Source organism: Labeo rohita, chromosome 15 (assembly GCF_022985175.1).
Source record: "Labeo rohita strain BAU-BD-2019 chromosome 15, IGBB_LRoh.1.0, whole genome shotgun sequence".
NCBI lineage: Eukaryota > Metazoa > Chordata > Actinopteri > Cypriniformes > Cyprinidae > Labeo > Labeo rohita.
The window spans coordinates 38,274,038-38,295,391 of record NC_066883.1 but is presented as its reverse complement, the minus strand read 5'-3'; the positions used below and the strand labels follow the sequence as shown (position 1 = coordinate 38,295,391).

The following is a 21,354-nucleotide window of genomic DNA, read 5'->3' as shown; positions in this document are numbered from 1 at the left end:
TATTCATGCAACCGATTCATTCAAAAAGCTTCGTTCAGGAACAAGGCAAGTGACTCTTTATGAATGAATCACTGAATCATTCAAAAACACAGATTCATTCAGGAACAAAACCATTTTGTTCATGGGCATCTCTGTGAACTGTGTGTGTGTGTGTGTGTGTGTGTGTGTTCTGAGGGTCATGTGACCTCACCTGCGTCCAGCAGCATCCGTACGGTCCGCAGGTCGTCGGCCAGCGCGGCGTAATGCAGAGCAGAACAGCCCCGGAAAGAAGCGCGGCTGCTGAGACGATTGCTGAACTCGTCCTCGCGGCTCACCAGCACTGACAGACACAATCCACAAAATCAAGATCAGCTTTACTGATCTGAAATCAAGCAGGTTTGCTGTGATGTGATGAATGAATGACAGACACCGTGAACGTATGTTGTGAACACAGATGAACACAAACAATTAAACACTCCAGTGCTTGAATTCAATCACACATGACATGCTGAATAACACATGATTTCAGACGTTCATCAAACCCAAATAATGCAGATAAAAAACTAGATCGAGACATTGAAATCATTTAAAAATATTTTTAGAATTTTACTATTTTTTTTATATTTTAATAATTTTTTAAATAATTTATTTTCTAAATAACATAATAGATTATTTTAAATTTTGAATATTTTTTCTTGGTTTTGCAATTTCCAATTTTCTGTCAAACAGTCGTTTTATTTAATGACATTTAATTTATTTCTTTTTATTTATGTTTAAGAGCTCATAAATTCGTAAAAGTTGTTTTTAATCAAGTCAAAAAAAGTATTTTTGAGCTCAAATATATAATACAATGAGGAGGATGACAATATCAATTGTTTTCAGATGTTTCACAAGTTCATCAAACCCAAATAATGCAGATAAAAAACTAGACTGAGACATTTAAATAACTGTTTTATTAATTTTATAATTTAAATACTTTTTTTATATTTTAATAATTTTTACAATTATTTTCTAAATAATATAATAACTTAAATTTTAAATATTTTTTCCTGATTCGCAATTTCCATTTTTTTTTGCCATTTTATTTAATGGCATTTTATTTATTTATTTATTTATTTGTTAAATTTTATTTATGTTTAAGGGCTCATAAATTCATAAAAGTTGTCTTTAATCAATTAAGAAAAAAAAAAAAGTATTTTTGAGCTCAAATGCATAATAATATAATATGGAAGATGGCAATATTAATTGTTTTTAGATGTTTTTTTACTCACAATAATAACAGTCAATAGTAAAAGTAGACTGAAATAGATTTAATTCAGTAATTCACGTTTTTAATTATTATTTGTTTACATTAAAAAAAATTGCTGATTGTTGGTTGCACAATGTTTCTTTTGCATAATTAATGATACTAACATTTATATATGTTTTGCTGATTATTAAATTCCACTTTTTTCCACAACTGTACACTTAATTTTAAAATATTATTTTAAAATATTATCTTATTTTTTTTATTAGTATTGTTCTTAAAATTAAAAAAAAATTAGCTAACGTTAATAATGTGAAAAAACACTCAAAATACCACAAAATATCATCCTGTGCTCCAAAGACATTCATGAAGCAAAAAAAGATTCCCCACAACTTCCTTTTCAGCAGGAAACAGGAAAAACAAAGTGATTTCACGGGGTCTTTAATGCTACACGTTTACTCCATTTGAGCTATTCGCATGTTTTTTTTTATTTGATTTATTGTGCACTGTTTCTGCAATAAAAACGTAGTTTTTGAAGAAAACACTTCAACAGAGACACAGAGACTGACGCTAAAAATGAAGCAGAAGCGGCTGACGACGTTCTTAAAATAAGACAAACCGCTCGAATTAAGCACAAACGCATGTAAAAGCGCTCACATAAAGCGCACAATTATTCTCGGCGCAGACGCGCGCAAATAAATCATAAAGCGGCAACAGTGTTTTTCTTCTGTCCGTGTGCAGAAACATATTTTCTCTCTGGGCTGCTGTCAGGCGGGTCGTCACGGGTAACTAATGTCTAAGAGCCAGATAATCACAACAAAACCCAATAAACCGTCAGACGACCAGAGCCCGGCGATCCATCACACACACACACGCACACACACACGGCCTGCTGGAATATTCTCATATTCCACACACACACTCGCACACACTCATTCATCATGGTGCTTCAGGGAAAGATGCTCCTTCAAGACCAAAAAACTGCCAACAAAACAAATGTGAGTAATATACATACAGCAGCCAGATATGACGTGCGTGCGTGTGTGCGCGTGCGTGTGTGAGAGAGACGGAAAACACTTACAAACAACACGCTGCTAAATAAATCGAGTGCCGATATGCAAACGCCACAAAATGAGCGTGCTAAAATTGATCTGTGTAATAACACACACTCCTGCTGTGTTTACATGTGTGTGTGGATGGGTTTATTGATATCAGTGGTGATGATGATGATGATGATGATGGTGAAGCACGTGTAGATGCGCGTCTCACCCTCTAAGGAGTGAACGCCCTTCTCTCGTGCCGTTTCATACACGCTGCTGAAGTCGTCGCCCAGGTTCGGGTCGGCACCCGCCTCCAGCAGGACCTTCACCACACTGACAGACAAAAACACACACGTCAGTAACAGATTCAGCACACAAACACACACAATCACTCAATATATGAACACAAAAATCACAACCATTTCAGGTGATTTGCATTGGTTTTTCAATATTTAGAACATTATTGTGCTTTTTTATTAGAATAACGATTACCTAACATGTAGAAAATGATTACATCACATTATTTTAGTAATGATTGATCAATATTTAGAAAATTATTGCATGACATTATTTTAATAATGATTGTTCAATATTTCAAAAAATATTTTCACATGATTTAAATAATAATTATTCAATATTTAGAAAATTATTGCATCATATTATTTGAATAACAGTAAAACTTGTAGCCACATTATTTAAATATTGATTGATCAATATTTAGAAACTTATTGCATGACATTTTAATAATGATTGTTCAATATTTAAAAACAATTATTTTCACATTATTTAAATAATGTTTATTTAATATTTAGAAAATTATTGCATGCAATTATTTTAATAATGATTGTTCAATATATAAAAACAATTATTTTCACATTATTTAAATAATGTTTATTTAATATTTAGAAAATTATTGCATGAAATTATTTTAATAATGATTGTTCAATATATAAAAACAATTATTTTCACATTATTTAAATAATGTTTATTTAATATTTAGAAAATTATTGCATGAAATTATTTTAATAATGATTGTTCAATATATAAAAACAATTATTTTCACATTATTTAAATAATGTTTATTCAATATTTAGAAAATTATTGCATGACATTATTTTAGTAATGATTGTTCAGTATTTGAAAACAATTATTTTCACATTATTTAAATAATAATTATTCAATATTTAGACAATTATTACATATTATTTGAATAACAATTATCTAACAATTAGAAAATTATTACATCACATTATTTTAAAATATTATTATTTAAATAATGATTATTCAAGATTTAGATAATTATGACAGCACATTATGTGTGCTGTAATAATTATTAATGATAATTCAGTATTAAAACAACTGCCACATTATTTTAATAATGATTATGCAATATTTAGACAATTTCGTCACATTATTTTAATACTCACTTTTCAATATTTAGAAAATAATTGTATCACATTATTGGAATACCAATCTTTTTAATATTTAGATTTTTTTCATCTCACATTATTTGGATAATGACTACAGAATATTTGAAAAATTACTGCAGTCATTATTTGAATAATGATTATTTAATATTTAGAAAACTTGAGTCACGTTATTTGAATAATAATATTTAGAAAATTACTGCATGACATTATTTTAATAATGATTGTTTAATATTTAGAAAGTTATTGCATCATTATTTGAATAACGGTTATCTAACATTTAGAATATTATTACATTATTTTAATAACGACTGTTCAATATTTAGAAAAATAAAGCATCACATTATTTGAATAACGCTTATTCAATATTTAGAAAATTACAGCAGCATATTATTTGAGTAATGATTATTTATTATTTAGAAAATTACGGTCACATACATTGTTCATACAGTATAATGACTATTCAATATATGAAAAATTACTGAAATAACTTGTGATTATACAATATTCTAAAACAGATATTTGCTAAAACAGATAACTCCGTTTTTAAACATTTTTTAAAAACCATGTTTTTTCATTGTGCATTCCACTCAATCTCAATCAGACTGCAGTTGGGTTGTTCTGATTAAGTAAAAATAACAGCTAACATAATAAAAACATGGTAACAATAAAAAACATGATTTTTGAACATTTTTAAAACGGAGTAATCAGTTTTTGCAAATAAACTCATTTATTCAACAAGTAAGTGAATGTGTCAGAAAGAATAAAAGAATAAAAGTGTTAATCAATGAACATGTAAACTGATCAATAAACATCCACACAACATACAGACAGAAACTCAAGCTGAGAAATGATCAGTGATTCAGTATCTTGACTGACAGATGTTTGACTCCACTGATGGGCGGGGCAAGCGTGTGGTGGGAGGGGCCACTGTCACCATGGAGACGCTGCTGGCCCGGAGCGGTCCAGGGTTTCAGAACACTCGAGCGAACGGAACACACACTCCCGAAAAGAGTCAGTGCAGCGTCAAGACAAACAACATTCTGACCACGACACACACACGGTTCAGGAAAATCACACACACAAGCATGACGCTTAATTCTAGACATGGAGGTGTTTTAAACGTGCCAGGAACAGCAGCATATTTTGGGTCAGGAGAACGCGGGTGATGTTGTGACCTGCAGCAGTGTGTGCGTGTGTGTGTGTGTGTGTGTGTGTGTGATGTTCTCAGGGTCAGTATGTTTATCTATGAGTTTTGTGAGATGTGAGAGCATATGTGTGAGAGCAAAGAGTAGTGACCCTGAGCAAAGCACAAACTCAAACACGTCCTCCAAAAGAGATCAACAGTTTCAAGAAACATGCAGATTTCTCTAGTCAGAAGTTTGTTATTATTCCACACGTTATTCTGCATATACGCTTTCATAAACTAAAAATTAAACTCAATTTAAGAAATCAAAATAAAGCAAGACACTTCAGAACGTTGTACACAATTAAATCAAACAACTAATTTTTAACTCACCTACATACAGTTGAACACATTTCTTAAATAAAGATGGTTCAGTATGTAGAAAGTTACTGCAGCACATTATTTGAATAATGATTTTTCAATATATTTAAAAAAATTAAGGTACTTTAATAATAATTTTTTTCTTTTTTTAAAATGTTGCCGCATTTTTTTTTAAATAATGTTCAATATTTAAAAAAAAAATCATTGCATATTTTTACTACACTGTAAAATAATAATAAAATAAAATGGATATTAGAAAAGTAAAATACATCATATACACTACCAGTCAAAAAAATTTTTAAGGAAGTATTTTCTACTCACCAAGCCTGCATTTATTTGATCCAAAGTAAAGCAAAAACTTTAAAATTCTGAAATATTTTTACTATTTAAAATAACAGTTTTCAATTTGAATATATTTTAAACTGTAATTGATTTCTGTGATGTGCAGCTGAATTTTCAGCATCATTACTCCAGTCTTCAGTGTCACATGATCCTTCAGAAATCATTCTAATATGCTGATTTGCTGCTCAACAAACATTATTATTATTATCATCAATATTTAAACCAGTTGAGTACATTTTTGTAGGATTCTTTGATGAATAGAAAGATCCAAAGATCAGATTTCAAATAAAAAGCCTTTGTAATATTACACTGTCCCATTCAAAAGCTTGAAGTCAGAATATATATATTTTGTATGTATTTTTGGTAAAGAAATGATAGAAATTAATACTTTTATTTAGCAAGAATGCTTTAAATGAATCAAAAGTGATACAAGATGATAAAGACATTTCTAAAGTTCTATTTCAGATAAATGCTGTTCTTTTGAACTTTCTATTCTTTAAAGAAAGCTGAAAAATTCTACTCAGCTGTTGACAACATAATCATGGAGTAATGATGCTAAAAAAAAAATCAGCTTTGAAATCCCTGGAATAAATTACTTTTTAAAATATATTCAAATGGAAAAGGGTTATTTCAAATAGTAAAAATATTTCTAAATTTTACTGTTTTTGCTGTATTTTGGATCAAATAAATGCAGGCTTGGTGAGCAGAAGAGACGTCTTTAAAAACATAAAAAAGATCCTACAGTTAAAAACATTTTTTTTTTTTATAATAATGGTTCAATATTTAAAAAATTATTGCAGGATATTATTTGAATAACGATCATTCTATATTTTGAAAATTATCATTTTATATTACTATTATTCAATATTTTAAAAATTACTGCAGCACATTATTTAAATGATTTTTCAATATTTAAAAAAAAGGTTAGTTAACTTTTTAAAGCTGATTTAATATTTAAAAAATGCTGCACAATTTAGAAAAATGATTGTTCAATATATACAAAATTATTTTACATTATTTGAATAACGATTATTGAATATTTTAAAAATCACTGCATGTTTTTGAATAACAACTGTTCAACTTTTAGAATTCTTTTGTCACACTGACACTTTAATGAACATTTTACAAACTTGCACAATCACAGTTACAACTGTTCTCTATAACCAAAACGGATATTAGAAACGTAAATTACCTCATACATGTATAAAACATTCAAGAAAACACAAAGAGAGTGAATGCTGAGAGTTATATCAGGACAGAGTTATTACGCTTAAAACCGTCAGTATTCATTGAAACAACAGACATTACTGCACACAGACGCTCAAAACAACATGATGAGATCACAGTGAACATACGGACACACACCTGCCTCTGTGAACCTGTGTTTACAAAACACATCTCACACAGGACGCTTCCTTCCGATCACACGCACACACACACACTCTCTCTCACATGTGCACACACACACACACACACACCTGGAGTTGCGTCCAGCTGCGTCCATGTGTATCTGACAGGTGGTACGAGCAAAGGTCAAAGTGCATCTGTGTTCAAGTGTCAATGCAGATATTTTACCAAACCACACACTGCTCATGACTTAAACTAGTTAAACTAGTCCCACTGCTCATTTAAACAATTAGTTACACAACTAAACTATCTAAATTGATGAACTTCAGGTGACAATTTAATTTTTGCATTCCAGTCAGGATTTATTTAGCATAAAACATCTGATCTGACAGAATTAAATATTAATAAAACCTAAATAATAAAACACTCTAGTTTATAGAATTTAATTATTTTAATATCAAACAATATATATCATATTTTTTTTGATACAGTCAGTATTTAAACATACATTTAAACTAAACAGGGATACAAAAGGCGGGAAATTTCCATAAACTGGAACCCTTCCAAAAATTTCCAAAACTTTGGAAAGTTGCCAAAAAATCCTGGAAAGTTTCCTCCCATTTACCGGATTTTCTTTTCATCCCTTGGCAACCCAAACGCTACACACAATTAATTAGAAACCACTTAAATATAGAGAAGTGAATTAAAGACTAACTACACTCAATTGGACAATGCACTTCTTAAATATTTAACTACACAATAACAGAACTGATTTTTTGCAATTCCAATCCAATCCCAATTCCTAAAGTATTTATCTGGCACAAAACAATCGATCGATCCTAATTAATTAGGATGACAGAATTTAAATTGAACAGACAGACGTATAATAAATAATTAATAAACCTAGAGGAAAATGAAAGCACTGAATTACAAGCATGGACAGCGGCATTTAAAGATGAAAATGGGGAAAAAATGCTTTAGTAAAAATGATTCAGTAAAGTTTTACAGAAGATGCAAGTCAAATTAAATCTGATAAAACAGGATTTTTCCACACAGCTAGTTAGGAAATCGTAGCTGGTTTCTGGAAAACGTGCATTATGTTGATAACAATCTACTTCAAGACGCCTGACAAACCGTATGTGCTTAAGTTAGCAACGTCACTGCTTTAAATGAATATTAAAGGCTTGATATGAGGGTCCGAACTCACGGCCCGTTCCCATCCACTCCAGAATAATCCCAGGCCTAAATGAGCGCTAATCCCCCTCTCCAGAGCCTTTCAGTTCGCTCCCTCACTCCTGCGCTCTTTATCCTGGAGCGAGGCCTTGTGCCGCTGGATCGGAACGGTCAACAAGGGCTCCTCTTCATGGCGGGTCATTGTCCACGTGAATGGACAGATCTGGGTGGTGGCCGTCGCTGGGTTAAGAGCGCAAACAGTCTCACACACATCAAAGCTCAGCAAACAGCTCCGTCTAAAGCACATCCTTCTCGCTTTTAAAAGAGAAACAGTCGCAGACTTTGATCACGCTGTCGGAGCGTCTGTCCCGCCACGACGCCCAACAAAACCACCCGAAATATACAGAAACACACTTGACCAGACACAAGACATCTCTGACGAAGTGATAGATCTGCTTTGAGATTCACGTGCAGTTCGCAAACTACAGGAACATTAGGATTTTGGGTTAAATGTGGACATCCAAACTTCAACTTCCAAATCGCTGGCAGCAAACTAAAATTTTAATTTAACCTTCATAATGCATTCATAACCTGTAGATTTTCACATTCTGGGTGCGTTTTGACTCAAAGAAGCTTAATATAACTTAATATTTTTCAAAAAAAACCATATTGCATCTAATCAGCAATTTCTCATTAATGAGTGAATGTGAGAAAAATTCACATTTACTTACTGATAAAACTGAGATTTTTTTTTTTGAAATTGCACATTACACATGAACCACACTAACAAAACTATAATAATAATCCTATATATTTTTTTCAATATTGATGAGAAATTTGATTTGAAAATATCATTGTATGACATTTATAACTACATATAATTTGAGAATTATCAGTATTAACCCCATTGGAATGAAAGGAGTTGAAGTCACGATTGCTAAAATACCAGTCCAAAATTATGCATATTTTTGTGAAAAACTCGATTTAAACACATGCATTTAAACTAAACAGTGTTGCAATTTCAGACAATTTCTATAAAGTGGAAACCTTTCCAAAACTTTGAAAGTTTTCAAAAAATCCAAAAGATTACCAAATTATTTTTCATCCCTTGGCAACCCAAACATTAAACACAATTAATTAGAAACCACTTAAATGTAGAAAAGTAAATTAAAGACTAGCTACACTGAATTACTTCTTACACTTCTTAAATATTTAACTCTAGAGTAACAGAACTGATTTTTTGCAATTCTAATCCAATCCCAATTCCTAAAGTATTTTATTCCTAAAGTATATTTCTACCAAAGCAACATAAATATTACTCTGGAAAGTTTTCAGACAAAAAACGTCACTGCACTTACATAAACTTTCAGTTTCAGATGATAAAGTGATCAGTTTTCACGCAACAATAGTACATCAATACAAACATGCTCATGTTCGTCAACTAAATTCAGTCCAAAAGTGTGTGAGATATGGAGAAGCGGCTGAATATATTTTACAAAGGTTTTCTGACACTAACATAACTTTATAGTTGAACAAAAAGTATTCTTGACACCTAACGGTGCTTCATACACAGCCGGGTCAAAAACGACTTGTACAATTATTTTAAATGGCTAATTTTCTTAAAAAAAATTATTGCAGAAAAATAAATTATGTGTATTTTGAGGGTCTTAAAACATTTGCAAAGTTTCAGTTCCTCACTAAAAAATTACGCATATTTTAGAATTTTTTATACACACTACCGCTCAAAAGTTTGGATCAGTAAGACTTGTAATGTTTTTTTAAAGAAGTCGCTTATGCTCATCAAGGCTGCATTTATTTAAACAAAAATACAGAAAAAAACTGTAATATTGCGAAATGTTATTACAATATAAAATAATGTTTTTTTAATATACTTTAAAATATAATTTATTCCTGCGACGCAAAGCTGAATTTTCATTAACTGTTATTTCCAGTCTTAAAAATCTCAGGATTCTTTGAATAACAACAAGATAAAAAGAACAACATTTATTCAAAATATAATTATTTTCTAAGAATGCAAATCTATGCTATCATTTTTTATTTTTTAACACATTCTTGGCAAATAAAAGTATTAATTTCTTTCAAAAAAAGATTGAATAAATATTTACTGACACCAAACTCTTGAACAGTAGTGTATATTATTAGAAAACCTTTTAACCTTAACCTTTTAAATAAATACTGTACTGTTAAATAAATAAGTTAAACCATTAATTAAACCAAAATATATTTAAACCATATATAATATATAAAAATACAATTATAACAAAAACTGGGTGTATCAATGAAAGTAAATAACATTGGTTTGCAGATCACTTAAATAGTACTGCACTTTAATAAATGAATAAAAAAAGTGTAATATTTTCATGAATAAATGTTCCTCTCCACCATGCAAAGAAAATGCAATAAACCTGCTTTGACTTTCACTTACTACCAAATATTTCAATCAAGTTTCAAGTTTAATTTATTTATAAAGCACATTTAAAACAACCTTGGTTGACCAAAGTGCTGTACAAAATTGCTTAAGCCCATCACCAAAATTGAGACAGACATTCACAAGACATTTAAAGCACAAGAAGAGTACAAATGGGTTTTTAAAAGACTTTTAAACTCAGACGCTGTGGTCGCTGTTGTGATTTAGTTTTAGTATGTGATTTTGAGAACAATCCTGACACTTCTGAATGCAGATTTAGGGCCCTTTGAATTCTGTGATGTGGAAAAAAACGCAACAGAATTCAGTTGTAAAAACTGAATTTAATGTATAACGCAGAATGTCACTGAATTTGGCAAATTTTAGATTGAATAAATCAAATAAAATATTGGTTTAACTTGAATAAATTGTGACAGAAAAATTAATTTCACAAAGCAATAATAATAATAAAATGTTATGAAAACATTTTAAGGAATATCACACAATTTTTAACCGTGAACAGGAACAGCAAATTTGTATTACTACTACAATTTAATTAAACCTTAAAATAGATTCCAGAAATATTAAAATAAGAAGGAAAAAGGCATAATTTAGAGGGAAAAACATATTTCATATTGCCCTAAAAATGTAATTTTAGCCAGACTTTTAATAAACTACTGTTAAATTCTGTAAGCTTCATAATTTCAGTTAATTAAGCATGCTTTTTGGTTACTAACATTTAATAGTCCATTTAAAAGTGTCCAAAAAATATTAAATGGGAAGAAACTGAATTTGGGGAAAGGTAAAACAGATTTGGCAAGGCCCTACACATTCAATTCTGCCATCTGAGACTTAAAACGTTCATTGAAAGCCAGACAACTAAACCACATCTTTACCAACATCTGCTCAGATACATCAGTCCATCACAAGAACAGACTGAGCATCACCAACATGTGAGAGATGAAGGTCGTTGATGCATCACAGTCAGTGCTGAAATATGAGCCTGTGTGGGCGGAGCCTCACTCCCCCTGCAGCTCTGATTGGCCACCAGGGGCTTTGAATGACAGGAAGACACAGGACTGTGAGTTATGCCACTCATAACAGAGACAGAGAGAGAGGAACACACACACACACACACACACACACACAGTGAGGCGTCGGTGATAAATGATAATATTTTCAATAGAGACACTGATAGAAACACCATTAATCAATTTCCAGTGAGTGAGAGAGTGACGGTTTCAACAGTTTGGCCGTCTGTTTTTATCAAAATCACTCGAAAAGAGACGTGATGTATTATCACGCACACACACAACACACACACACACACACACACACACACACACACTCACTGCATGTGTGACGGATGAACAGAGATGGAGCCAAGAGAGAGAAAACTAAACACTATACATCCATACTATTCACACCATCACTGCAGTGTGTGTGAAACATGCTAATGTTCTGGATTCATGAATATGTGGATGAACTACTGCATTAAAACCGCAGTGATTTTAACAATACCCTTAGGGTTGCCAGGTTTTCACATAAAACCTGCCCAATTCGCATTGTTGGGGTAAAATACACATTTTTTGGCAGGGTTTCCCTGGTAACATTTGCATTCCAGGGGATAAATATCACGTTTTTGGGGTCGCTTCAACCCGCAGACATGAAAAACAAAAGCGTTAAAGTAGCCCAATTCCGCGGGAAAACCGTGGACTTGGCAACACTGATTACCTTCTTTTTAAGTAATTATTGGATCAGATTTTCAAATGTTTTAAAAATGCAACTGAAAAGAAACATAAGCATTTTTATTTGAGACAATAACTGGATGACAGTCACTAAATTAAACAAGCAATGTTTTATCATCATGTGACAATAACATTACATACCGTTTCATATATTATTATAGAAATTAGCAGTCATCAGAGTAGTCAAACAAAATCAGAAATTATGGTAATGCTTTACTATAAAGCCTCATTTGGTAATGCATTAACCAATATGAACTAACAATGAGCAATATATTTAAGATTTTTTTATTTTTGACAATAAATATACAATTATTTTTCATTTGTTCGTGTTAGTGAATTAATTTTAAAAAGTAAAATTAACATTAATAAGATAATAATAAATGCTGTAGAAGTGTTGTCCATGTTAATTCATTTAGTTTAAAGTTTAATCTTAACAAACAAAAATGTAAATGTTTTTAAGACCACTATGACTTTTTGCATTGTGACATTATTTTCAAGAAACCTTAGTCTGATACAAGAAATAAAAATATTTGATATAATGCACAACATTATATATACTAATATATATAATAATACATTGTAAGCTATATTAGTTATATTGTAGATATTTACAAAATATAGCAATATTTGTTAAAGCTGATTTTAGTTTTAAAAACATTTTAGTATTTTTACTGTATTATAGAAAAAGAAAATATGAATATATATATAATGAAAATAAAGTGAATTACATTAATTAAAAGAACTCCTAAATTTGTACATATTATAATATTATCAAAAAAATAATGTTTAAATGCAAAAAAGGGTTCATTCTCTCTAAAGTGATCATTCTGTCATCATTTACTTCTTTCACATCATTCCAAACCTGTATGGTTTTCTTTTATTTTGGTATTTTGAAAAATATTAAGTGCTAAATAACATTGGACCCCATTGACTTTCATTGTATGGACAAAAGTACGCTGAGACATTTCCCAAAATATCTAATTTTATGAAAAACTAAAGAAAGTCAAGGAGATTTGGGACGACATGAACTTCATGGGTTTGGTTTTTACTCAGTTCTTCTTTTCTCTACATTACTAGTTTCTGGTTAGATTCTGTTCTGTGTGTGTGGTTGGGGGGGGTGTTGACACAGTGAAATGAGTCCCGTCTCAAACGAGGGGTGACACTGACTCCAAAAATTGGATTTGGCGACCTCCTCCCTCTTTCTCCTTCTGTCTCTCCTCCGTCTGTGTGTGTTTGTTAAGTGAGCTTTAATTGAATTAAATTAAAGGTTCTGTGGGTCTCTGACACACAAGCTCTGCCACGGCATTCTGGGTAAAGAGTTCACAAACACACACACACATTCAGAGCATCTGTCTAACAAATGAACACAACACACACTTACATACACACATGGTCTGCTGTACGTGTGTTTATAGCAGCAGCTAATGAAGCAGTAATTAAGAGCTCAGAGTGATCAAGACTGAGACAAACATTTGTACACACACACACACACACACACACACACACACACACACACACACAAGTACTAGTGGTAGTAAAGTCCAGTAACAATGACCGACATAATCCTGTTCACAAGTCTGGTAAGATATTTCTAAGGAAATTCATACTTTTATTCATCTGTGATGCATTATATTGATTAAAAAGGGAATGCTGTAAATAAATGTTGTTCTTTTGACCTGTTTCTTTTGATCTGCAAATCCTAAAAACTAAAATGCATGATGGTTTCCACAAAATAGTCTGTTTTCAATATTGCTAATAATCATAAATGTTTGTTGAGCAGCAGATCAGCATATTAGAATGATTTCTGAAGGATCATGTGACACTGAAGACGAGTAATGATGCTGAAAATGCAGATTTGATCACAAAAATAAATTATGTTTTAGCACAGATTTACATTAAAAACAGTGATTTGAAATCCTAAAAATATATCAGTATTTATACTCTATTTTTGTTCAAATAAATGCTGTCTTGGTGAGCAGAAGAGACTTCTTTCAGAAACACACACACAAGTACTAGTGGTAGTAAAGTCCAGTAACAATGACAGACATAATCCTGTTCACAAGTCTGGTAAGATATTTCTAAAGAAATTCATACTTTTATTCATCTGTGATGCATTATATTGATTAAAAAGGGAATGCTGTAAATAAATTTTGTTCTTTTGACCTGTTTCTTTTGATCTGCGAATCCTAAAAACTAAATTGCATGATGGTTTCCACAAAATATTCTGTTTTTAATATTGCTAATAATCAGAAATGTGTGTTGAGCAGCAAATCAGCATATCAGAATGATTTCTGAAGGATCATGTGACACTGAAGACGAGTAATGATGCTGAAAATGCAGATTTGATCACAAAAATAAATTATGTTTTAGCACAGATTCACATTAAAAACAGTGATTTGAAATCCTAAAAATATATCAGTATTTTTACTGTATTTTTGTTTAAATAAATGCTGTTCTTTTGAACTTTCTATTTATCTGTAAATTGTGAAAAATAAAATACATCACAGTTTCTGCAACAATATTGGGCGGCACAGCTGTTTTCAACATTGATAATAATCAGAATGTTTCTTAAGCAGCAAATCAGTATATTAGAATGATTTCTGAAGGATCATGTGACACTGAAGACGAGTAATGATGCTGAAAATGCAGATTTGATCACAAAAATAAATTATGTTTTAGCACAGATTCACATTAAAAACAGTGATTTGAAATCCTAAAAATATATCAGTATTTTTACTCTATTTTTGTTCAAATAAATGCTGTCTTGGTGAGCAGAAGAGACTTCTTTCAGAAACACACACACACACACTCACTTGTGCTGTCTGTTCATGGCGGCCACCATGAGAGCCGTCCAGCCCAAACGGTGTCGACTGTTTGGATCGGCTCCCTGCGCCAACGACCTGAGACAGAGAGAAAGAGCATTAGTGAGAACACTGCACAGGACAGACAGAAAAACCTGCCCTGAGGCTGCGAGTGTGTGTGTTTACAGTCAACAGTGAGCTGCGACACTTACTCGTCCTCACCAGACTGACCTCTAACTTAAAACACTTAACACATCTGCTGTCTCACACACACACACACACACACACACAGCCATCTGCACCGATTGCCTTTCGGGGCCCAAACGGCAGAAACCCAAAACACTCTCACACGATGTCTTCTTCAGTTTCTGACAGACGTTCAGACGCTCAACATATGCGTCTCAGCAGGGTTATTATATCAGTCTTTGTTACTACACCAGAGTTTTGTTGTTATTGGAAATATACCCTCATCTCAGTTTTTTAAATGCTGATTATGTCTAGATTTTATTGTTTTACTCTCATAACAGACACAGATCATCAATGTTAAAATACAACCATATAAATCCACCATAAAAACTTTTTTAAAAATATTAAAACTATAACAACTGATTATAGTAAACATAAAAAAAATATTATACGAAAACAAATATCTCTTTTTGCACAATTTGTGTCTATCCCACATCTCCTACACAATTTCCATCACAACTTTTAACAATATATAAATAAATAGGTTAAAATAAATAAATAAATAAATAAATAAAATAAAAAAAAACTGGTAAATTAAGTTTGGAGAAAAACATTTTTCGAATGCAAAAATGTAAAAATAAGGTTAAAATAAGTATAACAGTAATAAACTACTACACTGATGAAACACACTAAGGGTGGGGATGATCTTTTATCTCCTGCTACTGTCTGTCAAACCTCGTCATGTGTTGATGAAAATATTTTTCTTCACAAAATAAGTTTTTAACATCAGTCTGTGTGAAGCAAAGGCACAATCACTGTCGCCCCCTAGCACACACACACAGCACTGCATGAACATGATGAGCAGAAACACTGGAGAGAAGACACTGATGTAAACACATGACAATACCCACACAATCATTACAAACATAAACACTCCTGATCAGTGTCTGTAAACTGACTTTCATTTTCTCCAAAGAGAGCTGATAAATTCTAGAGCATTACAAGAGACATGGACATATGGAAATATTTTTAAACTCACATTATGTGTGTTATTTTATTTGTTTTGATTACAAATAGAAAAAAAAAATATCAGACAGGGGCCTAGAACTCATTTAAACTACGGGCTTTCAACCCGGGATCCAGGGACTCACATGGGGCGTGGAAAGGTTTAGAGAAAATGGTGAAAAAACTGGGAGAAAAAAAAAGAAGAATAATACAAAAAAATACAAATATTAAATAAATTATATTATAATAAATAAATAGAATAAAACAGATTAAAAGAAATTAATAGATTAAAATAAATAGAAATTAGATTAAAACAATACATTAATTATTTGCATTCAAACAAATAAAATTTGTTTAAGTTAATACATAATCAACACCAAATGATTACTAAAATATAACAAAATATGATACAGTGTAGAAAAATATGTAAAAAAGGTTCAAATAAAAGTTCAATCAATAAAATAAATACAATAAAACAAATAGATTTAAATAAATTAAAAGACTAAAATAAACAGAAATTAGAAATTAGGTTTAAATAAATATATAATCAACACCAGCTGATTACTAAAATATAACAAGTAAATAAGGTTAAAATTAAATTATCAATCAATCAAATAAATAAATAAATAGATTAAGACAAATAGATTTAAATAAATTAATAGATTAAAATGAATAGAAATTAGACTAAAACAATACTTTACCTGCATTCAAATAAATAAAAAATAAATACATTTAAATTAATACATAACACCAATTGATTACTAAAATATAACAAAATACAATAACATGTAGAAAAATAAGCAAACAAGGTTAAAATCAAATAATCAATCACACAATTAAATCAATCAATAAAATAAGAAAAATAAATAAATAAAACAACATCTATCAGCAGAAAAAAATCATAATAATGAAAATTTAACAAAAACAAAATATTTTCTGAAAAGTATTTGATATTTACAATATTAATTTTTCACAGTGTAAATATTTACAAATTTTAAAATGGGGGTCATTTACACAAAATGTTCATATTTGGTGGTTCGTGGCACTTAAAATCAATTAATATATGAATAATTAATATATATTAATTTGACAATTAATATATATATATATATATATATATATATATTGAGAGAAAGTATGTTTATTGTTATGTGATCTGCTTATTTATTATTTGCTGTATTTTGTTACTTTTTCTTATTTATTTATTATTTAAAATTTTTTAAAAAAGTGAAAGTTGAAAACCCCCGATTTAAACCATGAAAAAGCTGGAATAACTCTGAATTTTTGATAACATCATAAATGTGTTTAATGTCATTTTTGATCAGTTTTAACGTGTGTTTCTTAAGAAAAGTCAGAGTCGACAGAGGAGAACCATCACACCGACATTATTTTGATCTCACCTGATCACCTCCTCAGTGTTACTGGATCTGGCAGCATCTAGAAGAGCTTCAGCTGCACACAGGGAAAAATTCTCTTATAATAACACCGAACACAGCATCTCAGAGTGAAAATGTGAATGTTATTATTATTATTATAACTCCGTGTGTATGTGGAGCGTTTGTGACCTTTATCATCGCTGTCTTTCTTAAAGCAGAAGGCGAGGGCCGCGGCTGAGATGACGCCCGCGGCTCCGGCAGCGCCAGCGGAGTCTGAGCGGCTGTGGTGTCCGTCCCTGTAGCGCCCCGCGGCGGTCAGACTCGCCCAGCTGCTCCGGCGGCCCTCCAGGCTCACTCGCCACCTGCTGGCCAGCTGATGGTACTGCATGTGCGACTCCTCGCTCACAACGCTCTTTCTGGACGCTCGCGAGCCGCTGGCCACCGGGCTCCGGTTCGGTTCGAGCTCGCAGAGGTTTCGGAAGCGGGAGGCCTCGCCGTGGCCGGTTTGCAGCGCGCGGCACGGCGACAGACTGCGCGACCTTCGCATCAGGACGCGCGCCGGTACCGAAGACAGGAACATCGCGACCGTCCGAGCTGACGCGATAATAACAGCCGGTTCCGTGAACAGATAAGACGGTGTGTTTAGTTGTGGTGTTTCTCTGATCTCACCGACGGCCGGTTTGTGGGTTTAATTCAGCAGGAAGATCAGAGCACGAGAGCAGAAACGTGTGTCCGGTAAACGAAAAACATCCGCCGTGCGCGCGGAATCATGGGAAGTGTAGTGTAATAACGTCACTACCGCACCGCATACACTCAGAATTTTTTTTTTTAATATATATTATTTTGTTTTGTATTATGTGTAGTTATATATATATGTTGGGAAAAAATGTGTGTGTATATATAATAATAATAATAATAATATTAATAATAAAATAAAATTTAATAATTAAATTAAATTAAATTAAATATATCACACTGTAATGTAAAAAAAGGTTTTTCAATTTAACCAGAATTAAAATTTTCTTTCCAACTAGATCGAGATGAGAGATGAAAGAAAAATGCATAATAATAATAATAGTAATAATAAAATAAAATAAAATTAATTAATTATAATACACTGTAAAGTTTAAAAAACACTATTTTTGCAAACTAACCACAGTTTTTACATTTTCTTTCCAAGTGGATCAAGATGCGAGACAAAAGATCAATGTAATAAAATAAAATAAAATTTAATTAAATAAAATTAAATAATTAAATAAAATTAATTATAATACACTGTAAAGTTTAAAAAACACTATTTTTGCAAACTAACCACAGTTTTTACATTTTCTTTCCAACTAGATCAAGATGCAAGACAAAAGATCAATGTATAATAAAATAAAATGAAATTAAATGAAATGAAATTAAAGTAAAGTAAATACTTAAATTAAATTAATTATAATATACTGTAATGTAAAAAAAAAATACAGTTTTTGCAAATTAACCACAGTTTTTACATTTTCTTTCCAAGCGGATCAAGATGATAGGCGAAAGTAAATTTTTCTGCTTTTGCTCAAGGTTTGATGGCAATTTATTATATTTAAATGGTTAATTAATTATATTTAGCCCATGAAAACGTAGAGATAAAATTATTTTGAATTAAAAATTGTACCATTTTTTTTACATAATAATAAAAAAAACATTTTTTAAATATATAATATAATATATAAAATATAAAATAATAATTAAATTAAATTATTTAATTTAATTTAATTTAATTTAATACACTTTTTTAGCGTATTTTTTATTTTTATTTTCAAGTGGATCAAGATGAGAGACGAAAGAAAAAATTATCTGCTTCAGCTTAGAGTTTGATATTAATATTTTTATTATTAAATTATTATTTGAATCACCAGTATCAGGCCCATACTGTACATTATGAGATATGATGATCATATGACTCGTGTGACCTGCAGGTGGCGCCTAAACTCACAAAAAGCATGAGCCAATAGATTTGAACAAAAGCAGAATATTAATGCAAAAATGAGTGTTAGACCTGAATGCAGTCAGAATCTCTTTGCATTCTACATTATTATTCAATAATCTTTAATATTATGAAATTATTGACATTAAATTATCACTTTTTTAGTTGCAAGTAGAAAGTATTAATGATATTTCTGTACCAGTGCTGGACTCAATCCACATCCACAATGACTGAAACTCCTTTTAACAGTAAAAAAAAACCCAATTTCCATCATGCACAATACACTGTGTTAAGATTCAGCTGAACTCTATCACTGCACATTTATGCTGACGTATAAAACAAGAGGTTTTATTCTTCATCACTGCCAGAATGACCAGTGCAAAGGTTTAAAATAAGCTCACATTCAAACAAATATTCGCTGTGTTTGATTAGCTGAATGGTCATTAATGGAGAAAGGCGCCACAGTCAAGACATTTAAATTCTGCTCTTATAAGATCTATTGACTTTACATGAGAGTCTAAAGTACTCAAACCGCACGCACGCATTTTCATTCCTGATCTTCAGGCTTCAGTAGAGTTTATGGATGTCTGAGAGACGCAGATCTGAGCGTAACATACGGTGCATGTGGCGTAAATGTGTGTTTGTCATCAGACGAGGTTTGGTACAGATCGTACGGATGTTTCTCTCAGGTGACTGTGGTTTGATGAAAAATTTAACCTAACACTTCCACACCGCAAACTTCCTGTGGTGTGTGTCTCACGTCTTCTGCTTCGTGTCTGTCCTTATTATCAAAATATAAAATGGCACAATGACATTTAAACACTTTAAATCATGATTTTTGCTCAGTGTCTTGGTGTTTTGGTGTTTTAAGTGGATGTTTGAGATCAGTTGTCTTAAGCAGGCTCTTAAACACTTCATAAAACACTGTGTGATGCAGTTTTTATTTTATTAAAATTATATATTTATATATTTATATCTTTTATTTCATTAATTTAATTTACACATTATTTATTACATTTAAATGTATTAAAATGTATTTAATCAAATATTTATTATTTATGTAATAATTATTTTTATGACATTATTAAATACATTTAATTAATTAATAAATATTTATTTATCTAAAATATTGCTGTATTTTTATGTATTAAATGTAATATTAAACATTTAATTAATGTTTATATTATTATTATTATTATTATTATTATTATTATTATGTATTACATTCACCATGAAATAGATTTAATAATTAACAAATTAACATTTAATAAATAAATTATAATTTATTTAAATTATTGATTTATTATTTATGTATTAATTTTACTATTAAACACATTTAATGTTTATTATTATTATTATTATTATATTCACCATTAAATATATTTAATAAATTAACGTAAATATTCATTTATTTATTTATATTTTTAATTTATTATGTATAAAATGTACTATTAAACACATTTAATTAATGTTTCTATTATTATTATTATTATTATTATTATTATTATTATTATGCATTACATTCACCATTAAATATATTTAATAATTAACAAATGAACATTCATTAATAAATATGTATTTATTTATTGAAATTATTGTTTTATTATTTGTGTACTAATTTTACTATTAAACACATTTATTATTATTATTATTATTATGCATTACATTCACCATTAAATAGATTTAATAATTAACAAATGAACATTCATTAATAAATATTTATTTATTTATTTAAATTATTGTTTTATTATTTGTGTATTAATTTTACTATTAAACACATTTATCATTA

At 30.6% G+C, this 21,354-nt stretch overlaps 1 protein-coding gene across 1 annotated transcript in view; it reads right to left on the bottom strand.

Moving 5' to 3' along the window:
- clpb (caseinolytic mitochondrial matrix peptidase chaperone subunit B) overlaps positions 1-18,395 on the bottom strand; it is a 41,534-nt gene extending 23,139 nt beyond the window's left edge. The window contains exons 1-5 of the mRNA XM_051130005.1: positions 17,792-18,395; positions 17,627-17,678; positions 15,048-15,134; positions 2,495-2,598; positions 191-319 (exon numbers count right to left, since the gene is read on the bottom strand). Of these exons, the coding sequence (XP_050985962.1) occupies positions 191-319; positions 2,495-2,598; positions 15,048-15,134; positions 17,627-17,678; positions 17,792-18,182 (763 nt within the window). The 5' untranslated portion in view covers positions 18,183-18,395. The remainder of the gene's footprint in view (positions 1-190; positions 320-2,494; positions 2,599-15,047; positions 15,135-17,626; positions 17,679-17,791) is intronic.
- Between the last annotated feature and the right edge of the window lie 2,959 nt (positions 18,396-21,354).